The sequence below is a fragment of the Aquarana catesbeiana genome, linkage group LG01, assembly GCF_042186555.1.
Source record: "Aquarana catesbeiana isolate 2022-GZ linkage group LG01, ASM4218655v1, whole genome shotgun sequence".
Taxonomy (NCBI): domain Eukaryota; kingdom Metazoa; phylum Chordata; class Amphibia; order Anura; family Ranidae; genus Aquarana; species Aquarana catesbeiana.
Window position 1 is genome coordinate 823325951 of NC_133324.1, and position 25158 is coordinate 823351108.

General features: G+C 42.7%; 1 protein-coding gene across 2 annotated transcripts in view; it reads left to right on the forward strand.

Annotated features, from left to right (window-relative positions):
• The window catches only part of SCFD2 (sec1 family domain containing 2), a 725068-nt gene that overhangs the window by 606352 nt on the left and 93558 nt on the right, over positions 1 to 25158 (forward strand). For both annotated transcript variants that reach the window (XM_073608450.1, XM_073608448.1), the window contains exon 6: positions 15904 to 16049. In XM_073608450.1, coding sequence (XP_073464551.1) covers positions 15904 to 16049 — 146 coding nt within the window. The remainder of the gene's footprint in view (positions 1 to 15903; positions 16050 to 25158) is intronic.

The following is a 25158-nucleotide window of genomic DNA, read 5'->3' on the forward strand; positions in this document are numbered from 1 at the left end:
AAAAACACCTGAACAAAAATACGGGGGTTTGGTCACACTATATGATCATATAGTGCTAAGCACACTTACTGTGACAAAGTACCCCGAATTAGTGGGTCCTACCCTAGTAATAGAATGAAAGTACCTGTGTCTCAACCATGGGAGATAAACTTCTCTATGTGGGAGAGTTGAAGGGATTCCTCCTATGCAATGGTAGCCACTAATAAGAGATAATGAAGAGGGGGATGGTTGCTCCAGCCCAAGAGACCTGGTCAGAGTCCATACAATATACAAAAACATACTTGGGGGGCACACTCTAAAATGCTTTACATTCAAGATGGTGCTGCTATAAGACATTATCTCTCTCCCCGCCCCCCTCTGACACTACGGGGAAGCCATCGGGATGTCCCTGTGCGTCAGAGGGGGGCGGGGTCTACCGGCAATGTCACCATGTGGCCCCGCCTTCAGTTATAAAAGAGCTCTCACCTGAGAGGACGGTCATTACGGTGGGTGCCTCCCATGGAGGCGGGTCAGTCGCTTTTTTTTTTTTTTTTTTCTTTTTCGGTCCTTCGGCAGAGCAAGAGAAGAAGACTCCATGGGACAGTTTTATTTATTTATTTCTTAATAAAGGACTTGTCCCCAAGCCGTGTCATGTCATTTTTACCATTTTCATACTTTTTTGTGAAATGGTAGGGGTATATTTGTACCCCGTTACCATTTCACACAGGGGGGAGGCCAGGATCTGGGGGTCCCCTTGTTAAAGGGGGCTTCCAGAATCCGATAAGCCCCCTGCCCGCAGACCCCCACAACCCCCGGGCAAGGGTTGTGGGGATGAGGCCCTTGTCCCCATCAACATGGGGACACAGTGCTTTGGCTACCCCAAAGCACCCTCCCCATGTTGAGGGCATGTGGCCTGGTACGGTTCAGGAGGGGGAGCGCTCTCTCGTCCCCTCCTCCTTTCCTGCGGCCTGCCAGGTTGCGTGCTTGGATAAGGGTCTGGTATGGATTTTTGGGGGGACCTCCACGCCATTTTTTTTTTTGGTGCGGGGTTCCCCTTAAAGGGGTTGTAAAGGTAAAAGTTTTTTCACCTTAATGCATTCTATGCATTAAGGTGAAAAAACATCCGACAATACCGCCCCCCCTGCCCCCCGGTTTTACTTACCTGACCTCTCGAAAGTCCCACGCTCGCCCCCGACATCCTCTTCGCCGCTCAGCCTGGCCATTGATTGGCTAGAGTGGATGGATTGAAAGCAGCGCAGCCATTGGCTCGCGCTGCTGTCAATCACATCCAATGACGAGGCGCGCCGGGGGGCCGAGTGATACAGTGAGCGGCTATGGCCGCCGGCTGTATCACGGGAGCGTGCGTCCGCAAGCACTCAACACCAAGGTGAAGGTGTTGAGTCCTTGCGGGGGGGAGCCGAGACATCTGCCGAGGGACCCCAGAAGACCAGGTTCGGGGCCACTCTGTGCAAAATGAGCTGCACAGTGGAGGTAAGTATAATATGTTTGTTATTTTAAAAAAAATATATATATATATATATCTTTAGTGATCTTTTAAAATCGGTCTGGTATGGATTTTGAGTCGGACCCCCACGGCATTTTTTTTTAAAGTTTTGGAGCGGGGTTCCCCTTAATATTCATACCAGGGCCTGGTATGGAATTTGGGGAGCCCCACGCAATTTTTTTTTGACATTTTGGTTTGGCGTTCCCCTTATTATTCATACCAGACCCAAAGGGCCTGGTAATGGACTGTGGGGGAATCCCATGCCGTTTTTTTCAATGACTTTTATGTATATTGCCGGGACTGACAATTCATTATAGCCGCGAGTACTTTTAAATTACTTTTTTCCTTTAGAAATGTCATTTTGTGTAGGGACTGTTGTAAACACGGGAAACATGTGCCACTTTACAGGCATACTATAGACACCCCCCAGGTACGAAATTTAAAGGAATATTTCACTTATATTGTTTCAACTTAAGCATTATTAAAATCACTGCTCCCGAAAAAACAGACGTTTTTAAAACTTTTTTTTGCATTGATACATGTCCCCTGGGGCGGTACCCGGGTCCCCAAACACTTTTTATGACAATAACTTGAATATAAGCCTTTAAAATGAGCATTTTTGATTTTTCATGTTCGTGTCCCATAGACTTTAATGGTGTTCGCGTGTTCAAACAAATTTTTTGCCTGTTCACATGTTCTGTTGCGAACCGAACTGGGGGGGTGTTCGGCTCATCCCTATTTGTCACAAGGATTCAGCAATGCGCTCAAGAAGCTATGGGCTGCTGCAGGTAAACTAGCCTAACTTTTTGGTCTCAGGGAACCCCTGCTAAAGATTACTATATCTACAACTTGTGATACATTAGTAAGGTGGTCAGTGGGAAGAATACTCCTTACACTTGTGGTCATTGGGAAGAATTAGCTCCTTACAGATAGCTAAAAAGTTTAGTGGTGTCAGCGGGAACTTATCTGAGAGGCAGAAATTGCTCATTGCTCAAGGAACTCCCTAGAGACCTGTGGAGGAACCCTAGTTGAGAAACCCTGGGTTAAACTATAGAAATACTTGCATAAATATCTCTTCTGATCTGGTATTAGTAGCATGGACAGGACATGTGGCTGAGACTCTCTCTCTCTCTCTCCATTTCCTCCTTCCAGGATTTTTTTTCCCAACAACCCATGAAGTGCCATACACAATTTTATATTACAGTGTGATACTAGCAGCTGACAGTAGAGGTCAACAGATCCCTCCACAAATATTAGAGGGATTGCTCTGGGGGGCTGTCACCTAAAATTGCAGTCTTCCTAAAAAAAGAAAAAAAAAAAAAAAGTGTACTTAGCGTGTGATTATTTTATATAATAGGAGACATCAAGCCATTTAAATAAATGAATAAGAGTTTTAGGATTCTACACATAATTTCCTAATCTTTATAAAAGCACTTTGCCTTCTATTTTGTACATTTGTGGATTTCAGTATCCTCATAACTAGGGAACAAATAATCCCCTCTATAATGCACTTTATCATGTTTGTATTGGTCATGCTTTCAGGATAGTATAATGATTTTATCGTTGTAAAACTTCACTTTGTTGTAGTGTTTTTATAGGAACAGCTTCTACCACAAATACAAGACTTGACTTGCTCTTTGAAGGAACCATCTAACATCTACATTATGTAGGAAATACATCTTGATAGGGTACACAGGTAGAGTTTTATCAAAGATTATTGACAGTGTGCATGAAAACGGCGTGTCGTAATGGGGGCTGTTAGAGAGAATTCTTGAGATGCAGTTTCATTGTTCAAGACACACACCTGGCTCAACATGCATAGGCTGCACTCTAATCAAATCATAATGCTCCTTCGTAGGTCACGCTACCAGGCCGAGCTGTGACTGTGTGTGTTTTGGCATTGATTCAATCAGACCTAGTCAGTCTCACGCTACTTTCCTCCTCTTCCTCCAGTCTTGGGAGTTGTGTGTTTTAATTTGACTCCTCTAATAGCTCTTGCTGGCTTATAGTAGCACATTTTCTGTTTCTCTGCTCTGTGTGCCAGATAGTCTGGAAAGAGAGACATTTATAACAGGGTGTGGCTGTCTTTCATCACCTTGTGGCATTTAAGTGGAGGCTTTTGATTTCTTTAGAAGTTGAAATTCAGCTGTGGATTTATACTGATGTTTTCTAAGCCAGGCTTGGGCTGTAGACCCATTACTTACAAATATGTCTGCAAAAGAATATCTTCTGGGCAAAGCCTTTGTTTACTGCTCTTCCCTTTCGCACTATGAGCTCTTCACGAACTGGGCAAGCTGGTCTAAAGGCGGATCCCCTCGTCCTGTTACATTAACCGCCACGAGTTGGTTTAAATAAAAATTCTTCAATTGTGGACTGTCCAGGCTCCGCACTGTACATAGTGTACTCTGCTTTGATCAGTCCAGTGAAGGAACTCATATGTCTAAATTGTAGAACACTTGTGTAATGGACAAGTGTATAAAAAACGTGGGCACGTGAAATTCTGTGTTGTAAACAATACTGGAGCTGAGGAATTAAAAAAATGTAAAAATTTAAATTGGTCAAACCTGTTTTAAATTGTCTTGTGGTTTGAGACAAAATGTATGAAATTGGCATATGTGCTCAATAAATCACAAAGCTAAAACAAGCTGAAATACATCACTGCATTTCATTATCCTACAAAAGTCAGTGTTCTGACTTTCCGTGCATTTGGCTTCTGGACTGTGATTGGTGCATATGCCTTGTGTCCTAGATTGATGGCCAACACAATACCAAGGACAATTGCTTTCGGTTCAGCTTTTTATTGGCAAGAATAACACAATGCAATGTCACATCAACATAGAAAACATGAAAAGTCACTTCTTTGATGTGGATGCACAATTGTTAGCAGCATATATCAGAAGTACACGATGGCTTGAACACCACGTCAATCCGTAACGCTATCTGGTAACAGTTTTTTGTAGAAGATTTTAGAAAATGTGATAGTCTCTTTAACCACTTCAGGCCCGGAAGATTTGGCTGCTTAATGACCAGGCCATTTTTTGCAATACGGCACTGCGTCGCTTTAACTGACAATCGCGCAGTCGTGCGATGCTGTACCCAAACAAAATTAACACCCTTTTTTTCCTACAAATAGAGCTTTCTTTTGGTGGTATTTTTTTTTTTATATAATCTTTATTGTATATTTTTCAAATATAACAAATAATAATAACACAGAGGGTATAAAAAGAAAAAAGGAGAGAAAAAAAAAAAAAAAAAAAGGGGGGGGGGATCCAATAAATCACAATGCAGTACCATAAAGGTATACAAGTACCATACATATGAAAAGGATGTGTTTTAAAGATTGAATAGAAACAAATGGTGCAAGCTTATACTAAAACCTCGACGAAAGTGTGTCACGTGAGATACTTATGACTTCCTCATCCTGCGTCCACCCTTGTAATAGAGGTGGAATCTATGGTTGAGACCACTTTCATAACTAATCAGGTTAACAGTAACTGTGTTAAGAAAGCAATATCCTGCTAGTGTCTAAGGATTTGGCCCAGGCAGGAAATAGGGGGGGGGTGGAGATGGGGGTTAAAAAAAAAAGAGGGGGAAAATTGGTGGGGAAGGTTGATGGGTATGTCTAAAAATCACTGATACATCTGCCTAAAGGCTAGCACAGCTGTGTGCAGTAAAAGTGCAATATCATTATCATTATGTGGATTCTGGTGGTGAATTAAGTACGCCGTGGCCCTCACCCTCTGAAGCCGCTTAAAAAACAGCTCCAACAATGTCCAACCTACAGGAAGCGGCCCCGGGGGAAACCTGAAGGGGGGACGCCCTGTCCTTAGACTTATAATGTATCCATGTTGCCCAAATTGCATAAAATTTGTCAAACTTATCTTTACATTTTGCCATCCACTCCTCCGCTGCCATAACCGAGTCAATCAGGCCCATCCACTCAGTACGTCCCGGAATATGGGTTGATTTCCAGTGGATGGGGATCAAACGCCGTGCAGCATTTAAGAGATGTGGGAGTATCGACTTCCGGTATTGACTTAGTGGGGTGGATGGCACGTGCAGTAGGAACTCCAATGGGGAGTCCGGTAAATCCACGTCTAGGATAGCCTTTATCTGGGCTCTAACATCTAGCCAGAAGGGTCGGAGCCTCGGGCACTCCCACCAAATATGTAGGAAAGTGCCCCTGAGCCCGCAGCCCCTCCAACATGCCTCCGAAGCTGTCGGATAGATTTTCGCCAATTTCGTTGGTACCTTATACCATCTGGTTAATAGTTTGAAACAATTTTCCTGCGTTTTGGTGTCTATTGAGCTTTTATGAGTGAGCCGATAAAGGTTATTCAATTGGACCTCAGTAAATGTGTATCCCAGGTCCCTCTCCCATTCCCTAATGTATGTGGGTTTGTTCTGAGATTCCGCAGACTGCAGCATCTCATAAAGCAAGGAAATGGAGTGAGAAATGGGACCCTCGGATTTACATAGTTTTTCAAAGGGGGTTAGTGATGAGGGGGGTCGCACCGGAAAAGGTAGACTCTTAATAAAATGCTGTAGTTGTCTATATCACCATCCATCCATAGGAAAGCTATTAAACTGGGATCGGAGCCAATCTAAGGACACCAAACCCTGTTCGTGAATAAATCGTCCACAGCGAACCTCCCCATCATTGGTCCAATTGCGGAGGTATGAAAGGTGTTCCCCTGGAGTGAACCAGGGAAAGCCTCCTAACGGTGCGAGCGGGGATGTTGGCTGTGACAGCTGCTTCTTTGAGTTGATGGCATCCCACAGTCTCAGCACATGTATAGTGATCGGGGAAACAAAGCTCGAAAGACCTCTGTTCTCTCGTGGGAGCCAAGGGGCATGAGACAGGTTGCGCCCCGCCAGAAACTTCTCGAGAGGAACCCAGGCCTTGGTGGAGGTGTGGTGGTGCCAGTCGAGAACCCTCTGCAGGGCCACTGCCTCGTAATATTTGCGGACAGAAGGCACTCCCAAGCCACCCATATTTTTAGGGCGTTGTAGCGTGCGGAGGGCTAAGCGGGGTACATGACCCTGCCAAATAAATTTAACAAATAGGCTGTTGAAGGTCGAGAAAAGAGATCTGGGCAAAGCAATAGGTATCATCTGGAGAAAAAACAGGATTCGTGGTAGTACATTCATTTTCAGTATGCTGACCCGCCCCATCCACGAAAAGGAAGTGCGATCCCACCTAGTTAAGTCAGTTTTGATAGTTGCGAGTAATGGTGCAAAATTGCATGAGTAAAGTTGTGTTATATCCGCTGGGAGGTGGATCCCCAGGTACTTTAAGGAAGAGCAACACCACGTGAAGGAAAAGGAGGTCTGTAGTTGGGAGCGCATCGCATGAGGAATATTGAGGGGGAGAATCTCGGACTTGCTATAATTAATTTTGAAATTTGATAAGGTACAGAATCTTTTTAATTCGGCCATGATGTTAGGTAGGGAGATCAGTGGGTCTGTAACATAGAAAAGAACGTCGTCTGCATACGCCGATATTTTATGCTCCGTCGTTCCCACCGTGAGCCCCTTAATATTAGGGTTTGCTCTGATTATGTTGAGTAGAGGTTCTAGAGTGAGGGCAATAATCAGGGGGGACAAAGGGCACCCCTGCCGTGTACCGTTTCGAATAGGGAAGGGGTTAGAAAGCGTTCCATTTACTTTAACCCGCGCTTCGGGGGAGCTGTATAATGACCCTATCCATTGGAGCATGTTACTTCCCAGGCCCAATCGAGAGAGTACCGCCTGCAGATAGGCCCAGTCCACCCTGTCGAAGGCCTTCTCAGCGTCCGTGGACAAGAGAAGACAGGGTGCACTGGGCCGTCGCAAGTTCGCCCAGTGTATCAATTGTATGGCTCGGTTGGAATTGTCTCTAGCCTCCCTTCCTGTTATAAAACCCGTTTGATCTGTATGAATCACCGAAGGGAGGACAGGTTTGAGGCGATTGGCTAATACTTTCGCGAAAATTTTGATATCAGTGTTCAGCAATGAAATCGGCCTATAGCTGCTAGGGATGGAGGGGTCTTTGCCCTCCTTTGGGAGGACGGTGATGTGCGCCATCAACGCGTCCCTCGGGAGGGTGGTACCTGAAGCCAAGGCATTGAAATACGTGCACATTCGGGCAGCCAGGAGGTGAGAAAATTTGCGGTAGTACGCATTGGTTAGCCCATCAGGACCAGGGCTTTTCCCTTGCGGAAGATCTTTAATGATTGCTTCTATTTCCTCTACCGCCATAGGCTTATCAAGCTGAGCACTGATTTGTTGCGATATTTGTGGTGTGAGAGCCTCCTCCAAATATTGCGCAATACAGTCCGCCTTCTGAGAGGGCGTATGTCCTGCAAGTGTGGCTGGGAGTTGATAAAGTTGGGCATAATAATCGCGAAAAGCATCTGCAATTTTAGAGGATAGTACAGTTTGGGATCCCGATGGTGTTTGAATTTTATGGACATGTCCGGATGCGCGTTGCCGTTTCAGGGCCCTGGCCAGTAATTTGCCACATTTATTACCAAATTCATAGAATTTATGTGAGACGTATCGGAGTCTATCACGGGTTCGTTTTTCTAGTAGGTCTGAGAGCTGTGCCCTGAGGGCTGTTAATTTCTCGTATAAAAGAGGGGTCAACTGCCGTTTGTGTTTGAGTTCAACTGTGCGCAATTGTGTCAGCAAGGATTGGAGTTCCCCACAGCGCGCTTTTTTGAGCCTAGCTCCTTGGGCAATAAATTCTCCTCTTATCACAGCTTTATGTCCCTCCCAAACATATGCCACCCCAGTTTCTCCCGTCGCGTTCTCTTTGAAATACATAGAAATCGCATCTGTCACCTGAGCTAGCGCTACTGCATCATCTAGCAGGTTTTCGTTCAGGCGCCAAGTCCATTGGCGAGCCTCTGAAGACAAAGGTGCCAGGGAGATGGAAATGGGTGCATGATCGGAAATCGTCATAGATCCGATTGACGTGCCAGAGAGCGATTCCAGAAGGTGTTGATCTACCAATAGAAGATCTATCCGCGTGTACACTTTATGTGTTGCAGAGTAGTAGCTGAAATCCTTTACAGTAGGATGTGTCACTCTCCAGCAGTCAATCAGATGACTAGCGTGTAAGGTTTTACGGAAGCGCTTAAGAAACGCAAAGGAGTGCGTAGAGTGGCCTGAAGAGGTGTCTAACTGCGGGTCGGGGCATACATTAAAGTCCCCTCCCACAATGAGACGCCCCTCGCGAAAATCGGAAAGGGACTCCAGGACCCTCTCCAAAAAGTCCAGCTGCCCAGAATTGGGAGCATATAGCGCTACAATTGTAAATTTTTGGTTGTATATATTGCCTTTCAGGAAAACAAATCTGCCTTCAGGACCTACGCGGTGGTCAATGGTGATAAAGGGGCAGTTTTTATGGATCGCCACCGCGACTCCACCTGATTTAGATTTGGGTGAATTGCTGAGGAACCATTGATTGTATATGTGTGTGGGGAGGCGAGGGACTGAGTCAGCTCTGAAATGAGTTTCCTGTAATAATAAGATATGTGCACCAGATCTCTTTGTCTCAAGCCACAACTTACTGCGTTTGGATGGAGAACTCAGGCCCCGTACGTTGTATGACACGACTTTCAGATCAGCCATTGCTGGTTGTCAGTGGGGTCCCCCAAAGGGCGTGAAGAGGACGAGGAGAGAGCCACGGCGTATCACCCGGCAAATCTAAAGTGCTGATAAGAAAAACAAATGAGTATAACCCATGTAACAGACAGACAACCCTTCCATAGACATCATCATGAAACATTAGGGAGAAAAACAATAATAAAAAAAAAGGAGGGGGGGAGAGCATTGGAAAAGAAATTAAGAACATCAAGAAAACAAAAAACGTAATAACCTGTAGGTATTTAATAACCTCTAGGTGCAACGGTGCAAAGATCGCCCGCCGGCCTAATGGCAACATAAAATGCAGGCGACCATCGCGTCGTGCACTTCCTTCTACAAGGAATGTAACTCTCATGAGTTTACCTATGGGGGGAAGGTGGAGAGTCACTAAACAGGAGCCCCAACTGAGGGGACCCACTCCTTCATGTGAGCACCTCTAAAAATCAGATGCATGTGAGAATTATCTGCAACAGCAAAAGTTGAACCAGCAGAATTTAGAACCAAAACACGGACATAGCACCAGTCCTGTAGGTAGAAGATTGAAGCCTCTAAAGTCGTTCCTCCGCCTCAACGTATAGCTGGGGAAGATGGAGGACCTTGCTCCGTTGCATCAGCTTGTCTGTTCCGGGGCTTGTTGCGTCTTCTGCGGCGGGCTTGCTGCCAAGGTTCCTGACGGGCTGGTAGTGGAACTTCAGATGAAATGCGCCAATCAGGTATGTCCACAGGGGGGAGGCCAAGGCGTGAGAGGAAATGAGGAAGATCTGACTTATTCCGCAAAGTGATTTGTTGGCCATCTTTTGTGACGGAAAGGCTGAAGGGGAATCCCCAGCGGTATACCAAGTGTGCCTCCTGTAGGACTGTCAGCAGAGGCTTCAAGGCCCTGCGCTGCATCAGCGTGCGTCTGGATAAGTCCGGAAATAAGGACACTTGTGCTCCATCAAAATCCACATGGCGCATACCCCTGACATGAAACATGATGCGCTCCTTCACAGTATATTTATGCAGTTTACAGATAATGTCTCGTGGTTTGTCAGGGTCTTCTGAGGGAGGTCTAAGGGCCCTGTGTGCCCGATCGATCTCTATGTGGTCGGGAGCTTCTCTCCCAAGGATCTGGGTGAACAACCCCTGAAGGGAGGGGATTATGTCCCTAGGGCCTGTGGCCTCTGGCAGACCTCTAATACGAATGTTGACCCTGCGACTTCTATTCTCCACATCATCAAGTTGATCGAGCAAAGAGTCAATCCGTTGGTCCTGCATTTTACTGTGTGCTTGTAAAGCCTGTAGGGAAGGGTTAATGTCCTCCACTATCGCCTCTAGGGCCTCCACCCTACCTCCTATGTGGGCAGTGTCAGCTTGTAAATCCTCAATGTCTTTTCTGAAGGCCTTCTCCATGCGGGCCATGAATCCTTCAAGGTCTGCCCAGGTAGGGAGGGCAAGGATATGGGACCTGAGGTCGCCGTCATCTAGGGCTATATGTGGGCCTCTGGGCCCTGAGGCCATGTGTTGGGAGAGTCCGGAGGTGGGGGAGGGAGAGGCGGCCGATCGGGCCGGGAAAGCGTGCAGCGGAGTATGATCATGGCTCTTCCCTGCATCTCTCCTACCCGGGCTACTGAACGGGCTTCCTCTGGAGTCTGGAGAGGATGGGATATGGGGGGATGCCGGTGGATGGTGCGGCGACATTGCTGGGGGTGCCGCGTGTGCGGCCTGAGAAGACTCACCCGGCGCCATCTTGGGTTTTGCTCCCGGCCGTCCTCCCCCACAGAAAAAGGCCTCAAGAGAGCTGGAACGAAGCCGTGGGGTTCTCCGGGGCTGCGGGGATGGCTTCCGCCGTGTCGGCATCGCACAGAGCCGGCGTCAGGGTCACTTTGTGCTGCTGCAGGAGCGATGTGTGGAGCGGGTCAGACGGAGCTCAGCTCACACACGTCCGCTCTGTTCCATGTCTCGGCCACGCCCCCCCTTTTGGTGGTATTTGATCATCTTTGCGGTTTTTATTTTTTGCGCTATAAACAAAAGAAGAGCGACAATTTTGAAAGAAAACACAATATCTTTTACTTTTTGCTATAATAAATATCCCACATTTTTTCTCAAAAAAACACATTTTTCCTCAGTTTAGGCCTGATATGTATTCTTCTACATATTTTTGGTAAAGAAAATCGCAATAAGCGTATATTTTTTGGTTTACGCAAAAGTTATAGCGTCTACAAAATAGGGGATAGATTTATGGCATTTTTTTTTTTACTAGTAATGGTGGCGATCTGCGATTTTTATGGGGACTGCGACATTATGGCGGACACATCGGACACTTTTGACACATTTTTGAAACCATTGACAATTATACAGCGATCAGTGCTATAAAAATGCACTGATTACTGTGTAAATGTCACTGGCAGGAAAGGGGTTAACGCTAGGGGATGATCAAGGGGTTAACTGTGTTCCCTATGTGTGTTTCTAACTGTGGGGGGGGGGGATGGGACTGACCAGGTGAAGAGCGAGATCAGTGTTCATACATAGTTTGAACACACGATCTGTCTCCTCTCCCCTGAAGAACCGGGATGTGTGTGTTTACACACACACATCCCGGTTCTCGCTCTGTCACGAGCGATCGCGGGAGCCTGGCACTCGCATTGGCTCCGGGCGCGCACCTCTAGTGGCCAAAAGGAAAAGCAACGTAAGGTAACATCGATTTTCCCAGCCGAGCCAACCTGCCGCAGTAAAACTGCAGTGGCTGGTCGGCAAGCGGTTGAAGGGTAACTCCAATTTTGTGGGGGGAAAAAAAATTAAAATAGCATGTACAATTGCAACACAAGTCATATTGTAATTGAATGTTTTAAAAATTCTCTGTTTTCAATCTACATTATAATAAAATAAATATTTGTGGCGCTACCCCACCTAAAGTGCAAATATCTGCTGATCCTGAGATAAATGATATCTGAATACAGTAGAATACAAAAACAAATGATCAATAATAAATGCAATGATCAAATATAACACTAATAATAATGAAAAAAAAAACAAAACCCAATAGAGTGAGCTCAATCCTTAAGGTGCAATATGCATATAAAAAAGAGCAATACTATGAATAACTGAAAATGTTGCAGAAGATGTGTGAACTAATACGAATATGTAGAATAACACTGCAATCCAAAAAAGCATACGGTGCGACTCCTAAATAGCAGCGATATAATGAACTCAATCCTTAAAGTGCAATGTGCATAGAAATAAAGATGTTGCAAGAGATGTATAAACTAGTACACAATGGAATAAATAGAATATCCGAAAAATAAAATAGCAATCCAAAAAAGCATACAGTGCGACTCCTAATAAACGCACACAAAATCCTCCAAAGGTGATAAGAAAAGTGCAAGTGCAATATAAAACATGAATAATGGTGTGCAAAAAATGTGTATACGATGCTACATATGCTATAAAAATAAATGTCCAAACAGACAAAAAAAAATTAGTTCAAAGATGCATATAGTGCGTCTCCCGATATCAACCCGGTGAAATCTTCTACGGATGATACAAAGGTGCGGGTGCAGTGAGCAAACACTGTAGCGGCCAGTGTCTAATATCTATTATGTTGATCCGATCTTGTTCCGGAGTGCGGCAACAGTTTCCCCAGCTTCTCACCTGTAGTTGCGGCACCCAATGGGCCGAATCGAGCATGTACCAGCAAGTGGTGTGATTGTATACCGGGGATCTGCTTCTAATGGTTGTCACAGCTCCCGGGAACACACGTACAACAGCCACAGAGGACACTCTCCCGCACTCTATAGATGTCCTCAGATGGATGGTGGGAAAAGAAGAGATGGCTCCATAGTGCAGTAAATTCAGATGTTTATTTTAAAAAAAAGTAGTAACGTACATAAAAAATCAATGTGTTCCACAGTTAAAAACAAGGGCTTCCGGGTTCGGCCGTACCCGGAAGCAGCGGCACCTGGCTCCTCCCTGACGCGTTGCGTCACACCACACGTGACTTTATCAAAGGGTAAAGGAGTCAGGTGTCAGGTAGCCGATATGAATAGCAGCAGCCGCTGCCATAACAGCAGCGGATACTTTAACCTAATTAAAATACATGTGCATAATAAAACAGTAGAAAACATCTTGAAAAAGCTTAAAAATGGCGTAAATTATCAAAATTATTAAAGAGTAATGATAACAAATTCCAGCGATCCTCAATCAAGGGATTTGAAACAGGGAAAAAATATACCATAACGAATCCATTAATAAACCTAATTAATATGCTCCATCTGGTGGTGAATGGACGCAGATATCCTCTACAGGGAATTGAAGGGGCAAGTATCAAACGCCATCTAGTGGTAAATGCAAAGAAGATACTCTATTCTATATACTATATAACTCACTGATGACATCTAGTGAGTAAATGATATAAATACATGAAGAACAGGGAAAAAATATCACCACACTTTCAGCCTCACTAGTGACACCTAGTGGGCAATTAACATAGGGAAAAAGTCCAGATAGAATGGAAACACTGACAGCTCCACTAGTAGTAACTAGTGTACGTAAAGAATGGTAACACACAGGGGAGTGATTAAACTGTATAAAATACTAACAGAAGGAACTAATCAAACTGATATCCGATCTGTATAGTGCAACTAGGGGATGCCCGATGACACTAGACCATATACAACATCTTTCATAAGGAGGTGTTCTGTACACAGATGGTGTAGAGAATGCCCACTGATATGTAATTTCCTGCTTGTGTGATCATCTAACTAAGGCCTGAGGCCTGATTCACATTGAAGTCTATGCAACCAAAAACCGGAAAAAGTCCCTGGCCCTTTCCATAAAATGCACAGACGTGAAATACATCCATAGGAGACCATGTTAAATGGACAGTAGTGTGTTTCTGCAAAACTGAAAACGCACTAAAAAATGCATAGGAGTGAACCAGGCCTGATTCTCCCAGAAGTTTGCACTAAGATACAAGTCAGATTTTGGGCATCCCCTGCAACAAACATGTCATTTTTGGTGAGATACTCCCAAAGGAAAATATTGTCTAGAGGGATGCAGACCCTGCCACTTTCCTCAATTAAAACCCTGCAAGTGCAGCCAGCAGCTGACTGATAATTATAAAATCACTCTCATTCCATCGCTTAGCACATGGACACAGACAAACATCTACTGTATTTCTTCAGAATAACAAAAAGTTAGGAATCTGCAACAAAGTTTGTTAAAATCCCTGCAGTGTACATAGATCACATGTGGGCCTAGGATCACATGATGGCTATGGTCCCAACTAAGCATTACTACAATGCAGCTCAAGGTCCCGTTCACACTTAGCGATTGAGAGTAGCAGACGGAATAGTTGCGATTCTGACTGCAATTCCATATTGTGCTAAAATCGTGGCAAAACCATGCAACATGCATTTGAGTGTCATTCATTTCTAAAGGAACCTCAAACTGGGTGCGATTTTGCTGTAATTGCTGCACAACAAAACGCAGGACAATTGCAGTGAAAATTTAGAAAAATGTGCCTGGCTCAAGGCCAAAATTTGGTTCATGAGCTTCTTTGTCGCTACAAATGTGTATAGGGCAACCCATTCCAGTGAAAAGGCCTTATGTGCGACACGTGGAAACACGCGTTAATTGCTAAAAAAAACGAAAAGCCTTCCATCATCCCATCAACTCACCACTTTAACGGCTTCCCTCACACGCCATTCTGAAATGACGGTCAGGTACCCTACTGTTCTGGGAGGACATCATATGTAAACAATGAATGGCTTCCATTCATGATATACAATTGTGTTGCTAGCTGTGATTGGTCACAGTGATCACATACAGACAGGGCCAATCACATCCAATTTGTACCATGTGATTAGCTTTGACCAAAATCACAGCTAATCACAACAACACACAGTGTCTACACACTGTCATTCAGTAAAAATAACTGCTTATAGCAGTGAAAGTCACTGCTATAAGCAAGCATAGTATGTAAAATAACAAAACTCCTGATCAACTCCCCAGAGTAGTACAGTGTAACACTGTATTGCTCTGGTCACAGTATGTAAATAAAAATTAAAAAAAGAAAGAAAAAAGTCAGTGTCAGTGGTCACTGCTACACCAGTTATATAATGTCGCTGTACTGCACTGGTGACAATATGTAAAAAATTTAAATAAATCTGAAAATATTTTTTTTTCCTTCATTTCCCAGAAAATTGCAACTTCAGAAAACATGTCTTGCCTCTTACTAAATACATCAGACTGTCTACTTTACAAAAAGGTCATTTGGGGGGGTATTTGTACTGTCCTGGCGTTTTTGGGTCTCATGAAATGAAATAGGCCATCAGTACATCAGGATTGATCGATTTTCAGATGTATATACTATATTACCTAAAGTATTGGGACGCCTAACTTTACACGCACATAAACTTTGATGGCATTCCAGTCTTAGTTTGTAGCGTTCAGTATTGACTTGGCCCACCCTTGCCAGCCATAACAGCTTCAACTCTTCTGGGAAGGCTGTCCACAAGGTTTAGGAGTGTGTCTATGGGAATGTTTGACCATTCTTCCAGAAGTGAATTGGGGTAAAAGTGTCTCGTATTGAAGTGGTTATTAAGGAACAAACACTCCGATGGAACCTTCAGCTCAGAAGCCCTGCTGCATCTCAGAAAGAAACAATGTATATTATGGCAATATAATTACTAATCATTTTTTTTCCTGACTTTTTTCTTCTTTACAACTGCATCTCAAATATACTTGCAGGTAGTAAGGTAACCTTTGACTAATGGCTCGAGGTGACGCAGAATTTTGTCTTGTTACAGGATGTGAATCTCCCCCTGAGCTGACACCGGATAAGGGCACAGCTGCGGTGGATAAAATCTTTGCTTCCTTGCGGGAACTCACAAAGGTTCGAGCACACCTGAAATTGTTCAATTCTGTCTATGTGCCTGGGAGCAATATCCAGCAGGTGAGAAAATGTTTCAACAGCAAAAGAACCAAATGTATATGAACATCACCACTCTTTCCTCCAGTGATATGTGTACCCTTATTGGTACCTTAGAAAGGTCCAGTGGGTGCTTCTGTTTCATAAAATATTTTTAAGTGATAGTTTAAATCTGTTGCACGCAGTAACTCTCACACAAAAAACACCCCACTGCACATTTTTCCTATTTGAAAACATTCAAAATCTCGTGGGAACAGCCATTTACGTTTAGAATTTGGGGTCGGGGGGTACTTTAGACAAACATCTATGGGTACTTTGCAAATATCTGATATTATAAAGAGTAAGACATCTAGAGTCATGTTAAAATGTAAGTACACCCCATGAAAATTGTTGACGTTTTCAACATTTTTAAACAGGCAAACTTAAGATCTTTTTTCAAACAGTGCCTACTCATAAAGGTGATATGCTTAATGTGATACTAAAGGCTTATGTTTTTTTTTGCCTAAAATAAAAGAAGAGTGGCCACTTACCTCCTCTTCTGGGTTCTACCGCCAGTGCTCTCCGCTCCTCTTCTGTTCTGTATGCCTCCAAAGCAAGCCACCTGCTATGAGGGCACACATGCGAGCACACTCCTGTGCTGTGTGCATCCATAGACACACACAGCATGGCTCAGCCACGCCCTCCCTCCTTAAATGATTCCTCAAAGGATGGCTCCCACTGCTGTCAGCACCTGTTAGAAAAGGGAGAAAGAACCAGCGCTACTGCAGACTGGCACATCGCTGGATTAATACAGAATTCAGGTAAGTATTTAGGGAGGGGGGTGGGTGGAACGACTAGTTACATTTTTTTTTTTTCACCTTAATGCAGGTAATGCACTAAGGTAAATATAAAAAAACTTTTGTGTTTAGAACTATTGTAACTGAGGACACAAGAAAAAATTGCCTTTTTCCATAATTCTTTCATTAAACATATTTATAGATGTAATGGTGTACTGTTGAAATTGTAAGTACACCTGTGGCATCAGAAGCTGATATTGTCCCCTTTATCAGAAATTACTTATTGTAGGCATTATGTATAACTGCCCTCCAGTCTTTAAACCTGAAACTTTTGATCACTTCTCCTTGCAGATTTTCTTTAGGTGCAAGATGTTTGTGGGTTTGCTTGCATGAACTACTGTTTCGAAAGACCCCATACAAATTTTCAATAAGAATCTAATCAGGGCTTTGTTGAAAGTTTTGGTTCAACTTCAGTTTTTAAACACATGGCGTCACATTCTCATCAGGCACACTTTTATATGATGTAAAATGTATAGTTGACTTGATGACTGCAAGCTGCCCCACCATGCTTCACAGTTGTTATGAGTTTCTTCTCCTGAAACGTCATCTTCAGTTTGCATGCACTCTGACCTGAACGGTTTAAAAAGTTATCCAACATCCTGTGATGAAAATGTGGGATTCTGAGAGACTCCCTTTAGCATGAATGAGTCAGCTCTTGGGCTGAATTCTCTGGGCCAGCCAGACCTAGATAAAATAGCAGTCATTTGAAATCTGTGTCACTTATAGATTATTTTCCTTACAGTGGAATGATTGATTTCAAAGCATTTGGTGATCTTTTTTTATATCCCTTGCCAGAATCATTGGCATCCACAGCTTTCTTTCCGAGGGCCTTAGAGAGCTCTATTAATTTTGGCATGTTGACACCACACATATCAATAGCAAATAGAACACCAGACCCTAGATATCTGAGGTTTAAACAAGATATGTTCCAGCATACTCCCCAAAGCCAGCCATACATGGGTCGAATTCCGTCGTAACTAACAATTAGTTGGCTGCAGCAACACCTAATTTTTGTGCAGCCATTGAATTTGAGTGATCAGGCATGTTGGAAAATTTTGGAAAAAATAACTGATTTCTAATCCATGATGGGAGAATTGTGCGAGAAATGCAATTGAAAAAGAAATGCGCATGAGCGCAAGAAAAGAGAATTCCCAGGAAAAAAAAGAATATTCCCGTCCACAAAAATTTTTTTTTTCTTTAGGACCATGAAGTGCAATTGTAGGCTTGGTTGGTCGAATTTCAAAATCGATGATGACACCATCGGATCGCAAAACGCACAAAGTTGTTCGAAATTCAACCCATATATGGCCAGTTTAAGGAGGTTCTAATAATTGGCATCTAATCCGAAACACCTATTTTTAATTTCATGAATTTGAAGTAGTGGTAAATGTAGGTATGTTTCATATACCAAATTTGCATGTTCGTTAATTTAGATCATACAATTGAATACAGTATGTTAGTTTTATGTGTCCTTTGTTCACATAATCACTTTTGTCTGTAGACACTATTTGAATTAGAATCTAATGTAATGTATGCCTGTTCAAATACATTGAAAAAGTCAACAGTTTCCATGGGAATGTATTTACTTTTTTAAATGACTGTAGTTTTGAGAAACCCAGGATTATATAATGCAGGTTAATGGGACCAGGGCCTTTTTAAGGGTGACCATACTTGGCCAGATCTATGCCTTCTACATTTAGGTGACAATTTGACCATTTAGGGTTTCCCTAGAGGTGGTAACAATCTGAAAGATCTGGGGACATTAAAAGGATACCGTTTACAACCTGCATGGTGCGTTCATTTGTTGGCTGAGTTGGAGAGAAGGAATGTGTCGGGAGAGGGGGGCGGAGTTTTTCAGAGCCGTTATGCTTTTGGGGTTAGGCATGCATCCCACCACTAGTCATACTTATTAAGCCCTCTGTCTATAGTCTGAAGTAGACACAAATAGATCTAATGCAAATTATGTTTTTCGGTGTGTATTTATTTGTTAAATATCTTGTTACTTTTTATAGATTGTGAATTTATATTATGTATTTGGGAACAACCAGTAGAAATGCAGCCTCTACTGCTGGTTAGCAGTGCTACATGATGATTGTGCTTTATTGCTTCTTCCCATAATGCAGCGTATAATTCAGCCAATGTGCTGGAAGATGATTGTTTCTGTGCAGAGCTGCACCAGCTTTAGTGAATTGACCCCTTTTGTGTGGCTGATTTTTTGTCTTAACAGTTGTTACCACTGAGAAAGGTAACTGCTCTAAAACAGTGATCCCTCCATCTAGTGTAAAATCTATAAATCTCAATATTTAATACAATCAAACCATAATGTATACTAGTGTTGCGCCGATACTAAGCATTGACACAAGTACTTGTGCAAATGCTCAGATACTAAAACCGATACCTTCAGATTCGGTTCACGTATGGTCGGGCTGGTTTGCATTGCGATTTCGTTCAGCGGTTTAGCTGCAATTCCAATGCAAATTGTAGTGTATGAGATTAGAAATCGCACCTGAACCGGACTGCAATCGCACAGGACTCTTTCATATCGTACTGCGGCCGGACCGCACTTATGTGAACAGGCTGTAAAAACTCACTGAAACACATGTGAAAATGATGTCTCTGCCAGTGAAATGTGTGCAGTTTTCCTACAAATTTTCATGCATGTATGGTGTGAACGAGCCCTAAAAAATGTCACATGACACTAATAATAGGTATTGGTAATTGGTATTCGCGAGTACTTGAGAAAAAGTATTGGTACCTGTACTCAATCTGGTATTGGTGCATCTCTAATGTATACAACAAGCTTGCAAAAATGTGAAAGTCATATCAAACATCTTAATAACTGAAAATATGCATTCAATGAAATTACAGTAACTTTCCCTTTAATTTGCTTTTTGAAAGGAAACTTTTCATAAGTGCATTGCAGGTTACAAGATCCGCTTTTCGTATACAATGATGTATACCAAGCCTTCAAGGTCTTCTTGGTATGGGCAGCCATCTTTTGCCAAACCTTTCTCAGTATTGAGCATACTTTGTACAGTGTTTGCTGTTTGTAATGTGGCCAACATTTAAAGGATTTGTACTGTCTTGCCTTTCTCTCGGGTGGTTAGAAGTATTTTCATTATCCCAGTCAGACTGCAATTTCCTGTAACTTCCTTGCCATCAAATCCATTGTAAATAAATGGGTCTTACATGTGTAACCGGAGATATCTTCACATGTGATTAAATAAGCATAATATCCTAATATTTGGATTTCCTGGATAAAGATGTTTATGGGATCAAATTATGTATGCAGAAAATAGGCCTAAAAGCAGGAGATTTGTACAGAACAGCACCTATCAAAACCTGTTTTATATTGTCAGCAGGGAAATTATATATTTTTCTTGTTATTGCCAAGTGAAGTTACCCTTAGCTGCGCTCAATCTGTGCAGCGCAAAGGGCGCCATTCAAGAGAGGGAAATCCACAGCTCTGTTTTCAACACTGTTAACCATTTTCTTAAGAGAACTATTTAATTTTCATGTTTTCTGTAGCCCCTCTTTTTCTCTGTATACAGTTTCTCTCCTAATCCTCACTGCTTTTGGTAGTGATGGTGGTGTGGCAGGCTGACAAAGCTTCTTCTCCTATTGAACGATATATACTGAACACTAGAACCTTTCTCTGGCAGCCACCAGTGACAAATCACAAGTTGATAGCCATACAGTTAACATTGCTTCTTCTAAGTACTGCTTCATCGTGCCAGAGTGGAAGAAGATTTTCATGAAGTCCTCTCCTTAACAAGTCTTCAGACCGGGATCATGTGTTTTACAAATATAAAGAAAGGATGAGAAAGAGGTGAGGGGAATAAGATAAAGTTCTTCAAACCCTGAAAGCACCATTCCTTTTGATTATGACACCAGTCTGGCAACCTGGATTCTCTGTGTATGGTGCCATTGAACTGCTATTTTGATATGGTTCTGATATGGTGCCTTTTGGTAGCAAGTGTAAAATGTATGAGGATATGAGAGTTCAAAAAGGGGTTTAAGGCTCAAATCTACTTTTCTTAATGCAACATCTATCAGAATCGTTTTGAAAATGTTTTTTTTTTTTACCTGGCAACACCAAAGGAAAATCTTGACCAGGGTGTCTGATACTCCAAGGGTTTCCCTGTCATAGTGTCTTATAACTTCTAAGTATGTTATTATGTTTTCCTCAAGTTTATGTTTTTAAACCGTCTGTGATCTTTTCTTCTATTCATATCTAAGTTTAGCATCACATTTGACATGTTTATTCAAATTTGACCTTATAAAATGTTAATAGTCTGGAAATGAACAGTTAGATATATACACAAGTATATTCTGGCTAGTATACAGATCTCAGCGGAGTACATCCTGAATTGGGCTCAAAGCTATGTAGATGGGTAGCTAGATGGAACCAGTGTTATGGGGCCAAGCATCACTGTTTTGACAACAGCAAATACCTGTCAGTGATCATCATACATGAACCTGCTCCACTTCAGCCAAAATAGAGAAATCCATTATGGCTTAGTGGTGATCTCTTAGGGATTCTGTAAGGAGGAAATATGAAATGTATAAAACCTTTCCCGCTGAGGAAGTTCTGACGAAAGTAACACGTACGGGGAAGGAGCCAGGCACGGATGACGTCACCCGCTGCCATCCTTGGAATATTCAGCACACTGTTGTGCTACATGCTCGTGTTTTTACAATTCATGTGAGTAGTTCATATTGAACCTTAATAAATTTTAACCTTTTTGCACAGTGAGCACTTAGATCTCCCCTTCTTTATTTATCTGTATATGGTTTGGTGCTCCTTCTGGCGGTATCGATCTGGTGGAGAGGATTAACTGGCCTGTTTTGCTGCCTACCTATTGTGTGGGACCTGCGTGCATGACCACCTGTTAGCTCAGGGGTCTATGCCCTTAGGTGAGCGTAGCACTTTAAGGTGGGGGGTCTGTCGCCATACATTTGATATTGCTGATCTTCACCGGTAGAGACAGAATAGCAACAAAAAAATCCAGGAAAACGCATTTCAAAAAAGTTATAATTTGATTTGCATTTTAATGAATGAAATAAGTATTTGACCCCTTTGCAAAACATGACTTGGTAATTGGTGGTAAAACCCTTGTTGGCAATCACAGAGGTCAGACGTTTCTTGCAATTGGCCACCAGGTTTGCACACATCTCAAGAGGGATTTTGTCCCACTCCTTTTTGCAGATCCTCTCCAAGTCATTAAGGTTTTGAGGCTGACTTTTGGTAACTCGAACTTTCAGCTCCCTCCACATATTTTTTATGGAATTAAGGTCTGGAGACTGGTTTGGCCATCCAGGACATTAACGTGCTTCTTCTTGAGCCACTCCTTTGCTGCCTTGGCTGTGTGTTTTGGGTCTCTGTCATGCTGGAATACTCAACAATGACCCATTTCCAATGCCCTGGCTAAGGGAAGAAGGTTCATGGTCATGTCCATCGTCCCTTTAATGCAGTGAAGTTGTCCTGTCCCCTTGAATTGATGCCAAAGAGCTTGATTTTGGTCTCATCTGACCACAACATTTTCACCCAGTTCTCCTCTGAATCATTCAGATGTTCATTAGCAAACTTCAGACGGGCCTGTACATGTGCTTTCTTGAGCAGGGGGACCTTTTGGTCGCTGCATGATTTCAGTCCTTCATGGCATAGTGTGTTACTTGTTAATTGTTTTCTTGGTGAGTATGGTCCCAGCTGCCTTAAGATCATTGACAAGATTCTCCCGTGTAGTTCTGGGCTGATTCCCTACCGTTCTCATGATCATTGAAAGTCCACAAGGTAAGATCTCGCATGGAGCCCCAGACCGAGGGAAATTTACAGTTATTTTGTGTTTCTTCCATTTGCGAATAATCGCAACTGTTGTCACCCTCTCACCAAGCTGCTGGGAGATGGTCTTGTAGCCCATTCCAGCCTTGTGCAGGTCTACAATCTTGTCCCTGACATCCTTGGACAGCTCTTTGGTTTTGGCCATGGTGGAGAGATTGGAATCTGATCGATTGATTACTTCTGTGGACAGGTGTCTTTTATACAGGTAACAAGTTGAGATTAGGAGCACTCCCTTTAAGAGAGTGCTCCTCATCTCAGCTTGTTACCTGTATAGAAGACACCTGGGAGCCAGAAATCTTGCTGATTGATAGGGGAACAAATACTTATTTCACTCATTAAAATGCAAATCAATTTATAACTTTTTTGAAATCCGTATTTTTGGATTTTTTTGCTGTTATTCTGTCTCTCACTGTTAAAATAAACCAACTATTAAAATTATAGACTCATCATTTCTTTTTCAGTGGGCAAACATACAATATCAGCAGGGGATCAAATACTTTTTTCCCTCACTATAAAACAATGGATAGCAGTGTTCCACCCAACAACATTAAGGCGGATTTGATCCAGTCAATTGTAAAGCCTGCGTATACTTCAAACTCAGTGATAGTCTCCATCTCTGCTCAGAAGGAGAAGGTGTCAACATTCTTTTACTTCACAGGAAGGAGAAAATGGAAAGGGGGGCATAGTCACACAAGAAAGATGGGCTAGGGGAACAGAAAGTAAAAATTGTTCCTAGTATTTGGGAGGTCTGTGGATCCGTTGCATAGAGGCTCCCATCTATTCCCAGGTTGAGCCTATTTCAATCCACCATCTACAGCCATCTGCTTTCAGACCCTTATTTTATTTCCTCATAAGCCTCCCTCTTCGTGGAGACCAGTATGTGCCCCTCTGTTAGAAAATCAGACGTTAAAGAAAATCAAAGGGAATGTGTAGTATAACAAAAGACGCAGGTGTGAAAATACAGTGCAGTTGATATGAATATTTAGATACACATAAAAGGTTCTGTCCTGAGTGGGAAGGAATTTGTCTGAAAAGGGTGTAATGTAAGGCATGTGCATATGACTTGTTTATATAAGTATGCCCTTAGTTCTGGTTATCACTAGTTCCTTGGTTATGAATTTTAAATCACAATCACATCTAAAACTGTAACAACAATTTCAGTTCCCACAGGACCCCCCTCAATCACTCTCCCACAACCTTGTGAAGAATGGAGTTATAAAGGGACAGGGTAGCGATTGGTATGTTTTTCATCAGAATGTAGGCGAGAAGACTGCCATGAACAAGGCACATCATATTCTGAAATATCACATTCTAAAAATATCATATGCTTTACAGTAACTGAAGTGTGCTAATATTTTTACTTAAAAGCCAGGCGCCAAGCTTTTTAGTTTTGGATAGAGCGGGAAATGGTTCCGTAACTTTAAATTTACTTTGAAAAAAGGCATATTTCTATTTCAACCAAAAGACGAAAACAAATACATTAAAAACCAGCATTATCGGAACTCTATACCCGCAGTTGATCCAGAGGAAGGGATATAAGTTGTAGGTTCGATGACACCAAGACCATCAAACAGAGGTTCTGACCATTCCCTGCATTACTAAAAATGGGGTTTTGTTGCTTTCTATGTTGTGTCCCCATTGGGAACACAAATAGGACAGAAGTTTAAATAATTTCCAATTCCCCAGTTGATATTTAAAGGTATAGCCAAAGCTGTTTTTTTTTGTTGGGGGGGGGGGGGGGGGAGTTAGAACCAATCAGCAGTCTTTGATTGCTCAGTTCTCAGTGCAGAGCTGGTGGCGGAACAGATGCAGCATCCGATCTATGCTGCATCCACCTGGGTTAGTATATATTTTCATACTTTATCCATACATTTTGTCCATACTTGTCTTTTAAAGGGTCTGCCCAGCCAAAATATTCTTTTTCAGTAGATGCTGTGGAGTTATGTGTCCTAGGGACCTCACGGAAATGGTGGTTGCACCACTCCCTGATATAATTTTTAATTTATTTTATATTGTTGGAATGTACCACAAAGAGTGAAAGAAGGGCAGAATTTATAGTAAGGTGAACTAAGTTTAGAAATTCCCCAGGAAATATAGGAAACTCAAATCAGCTCAGCTCCACCTATGAGAGATAGATCACTTTGGCATGAATCAGTCTTGTATTAACAAGCTAATTTTAATTTTTTTTTTTTTTTACAACATGGTGTGCACTCTAGTCACAACCCTGTGTATAGAGCAGTGATGGCGAACCTTGGCACCCCAGATGTTTTGGAACTACATTTCCCACACTGCAGAGTGTTTGAGCATCATGGGAAATGTAGTTCCAAAACATCTGGGGTGCCAAGGTTCGCCATCACTGGTATAGGGTATTGTTTAGTATCTTGGACCAAAATTTGTCAACCTTTCTACAGTCAAGGCACCCTTTAAAATTATGCACAATTTTGAGGCACCCCAT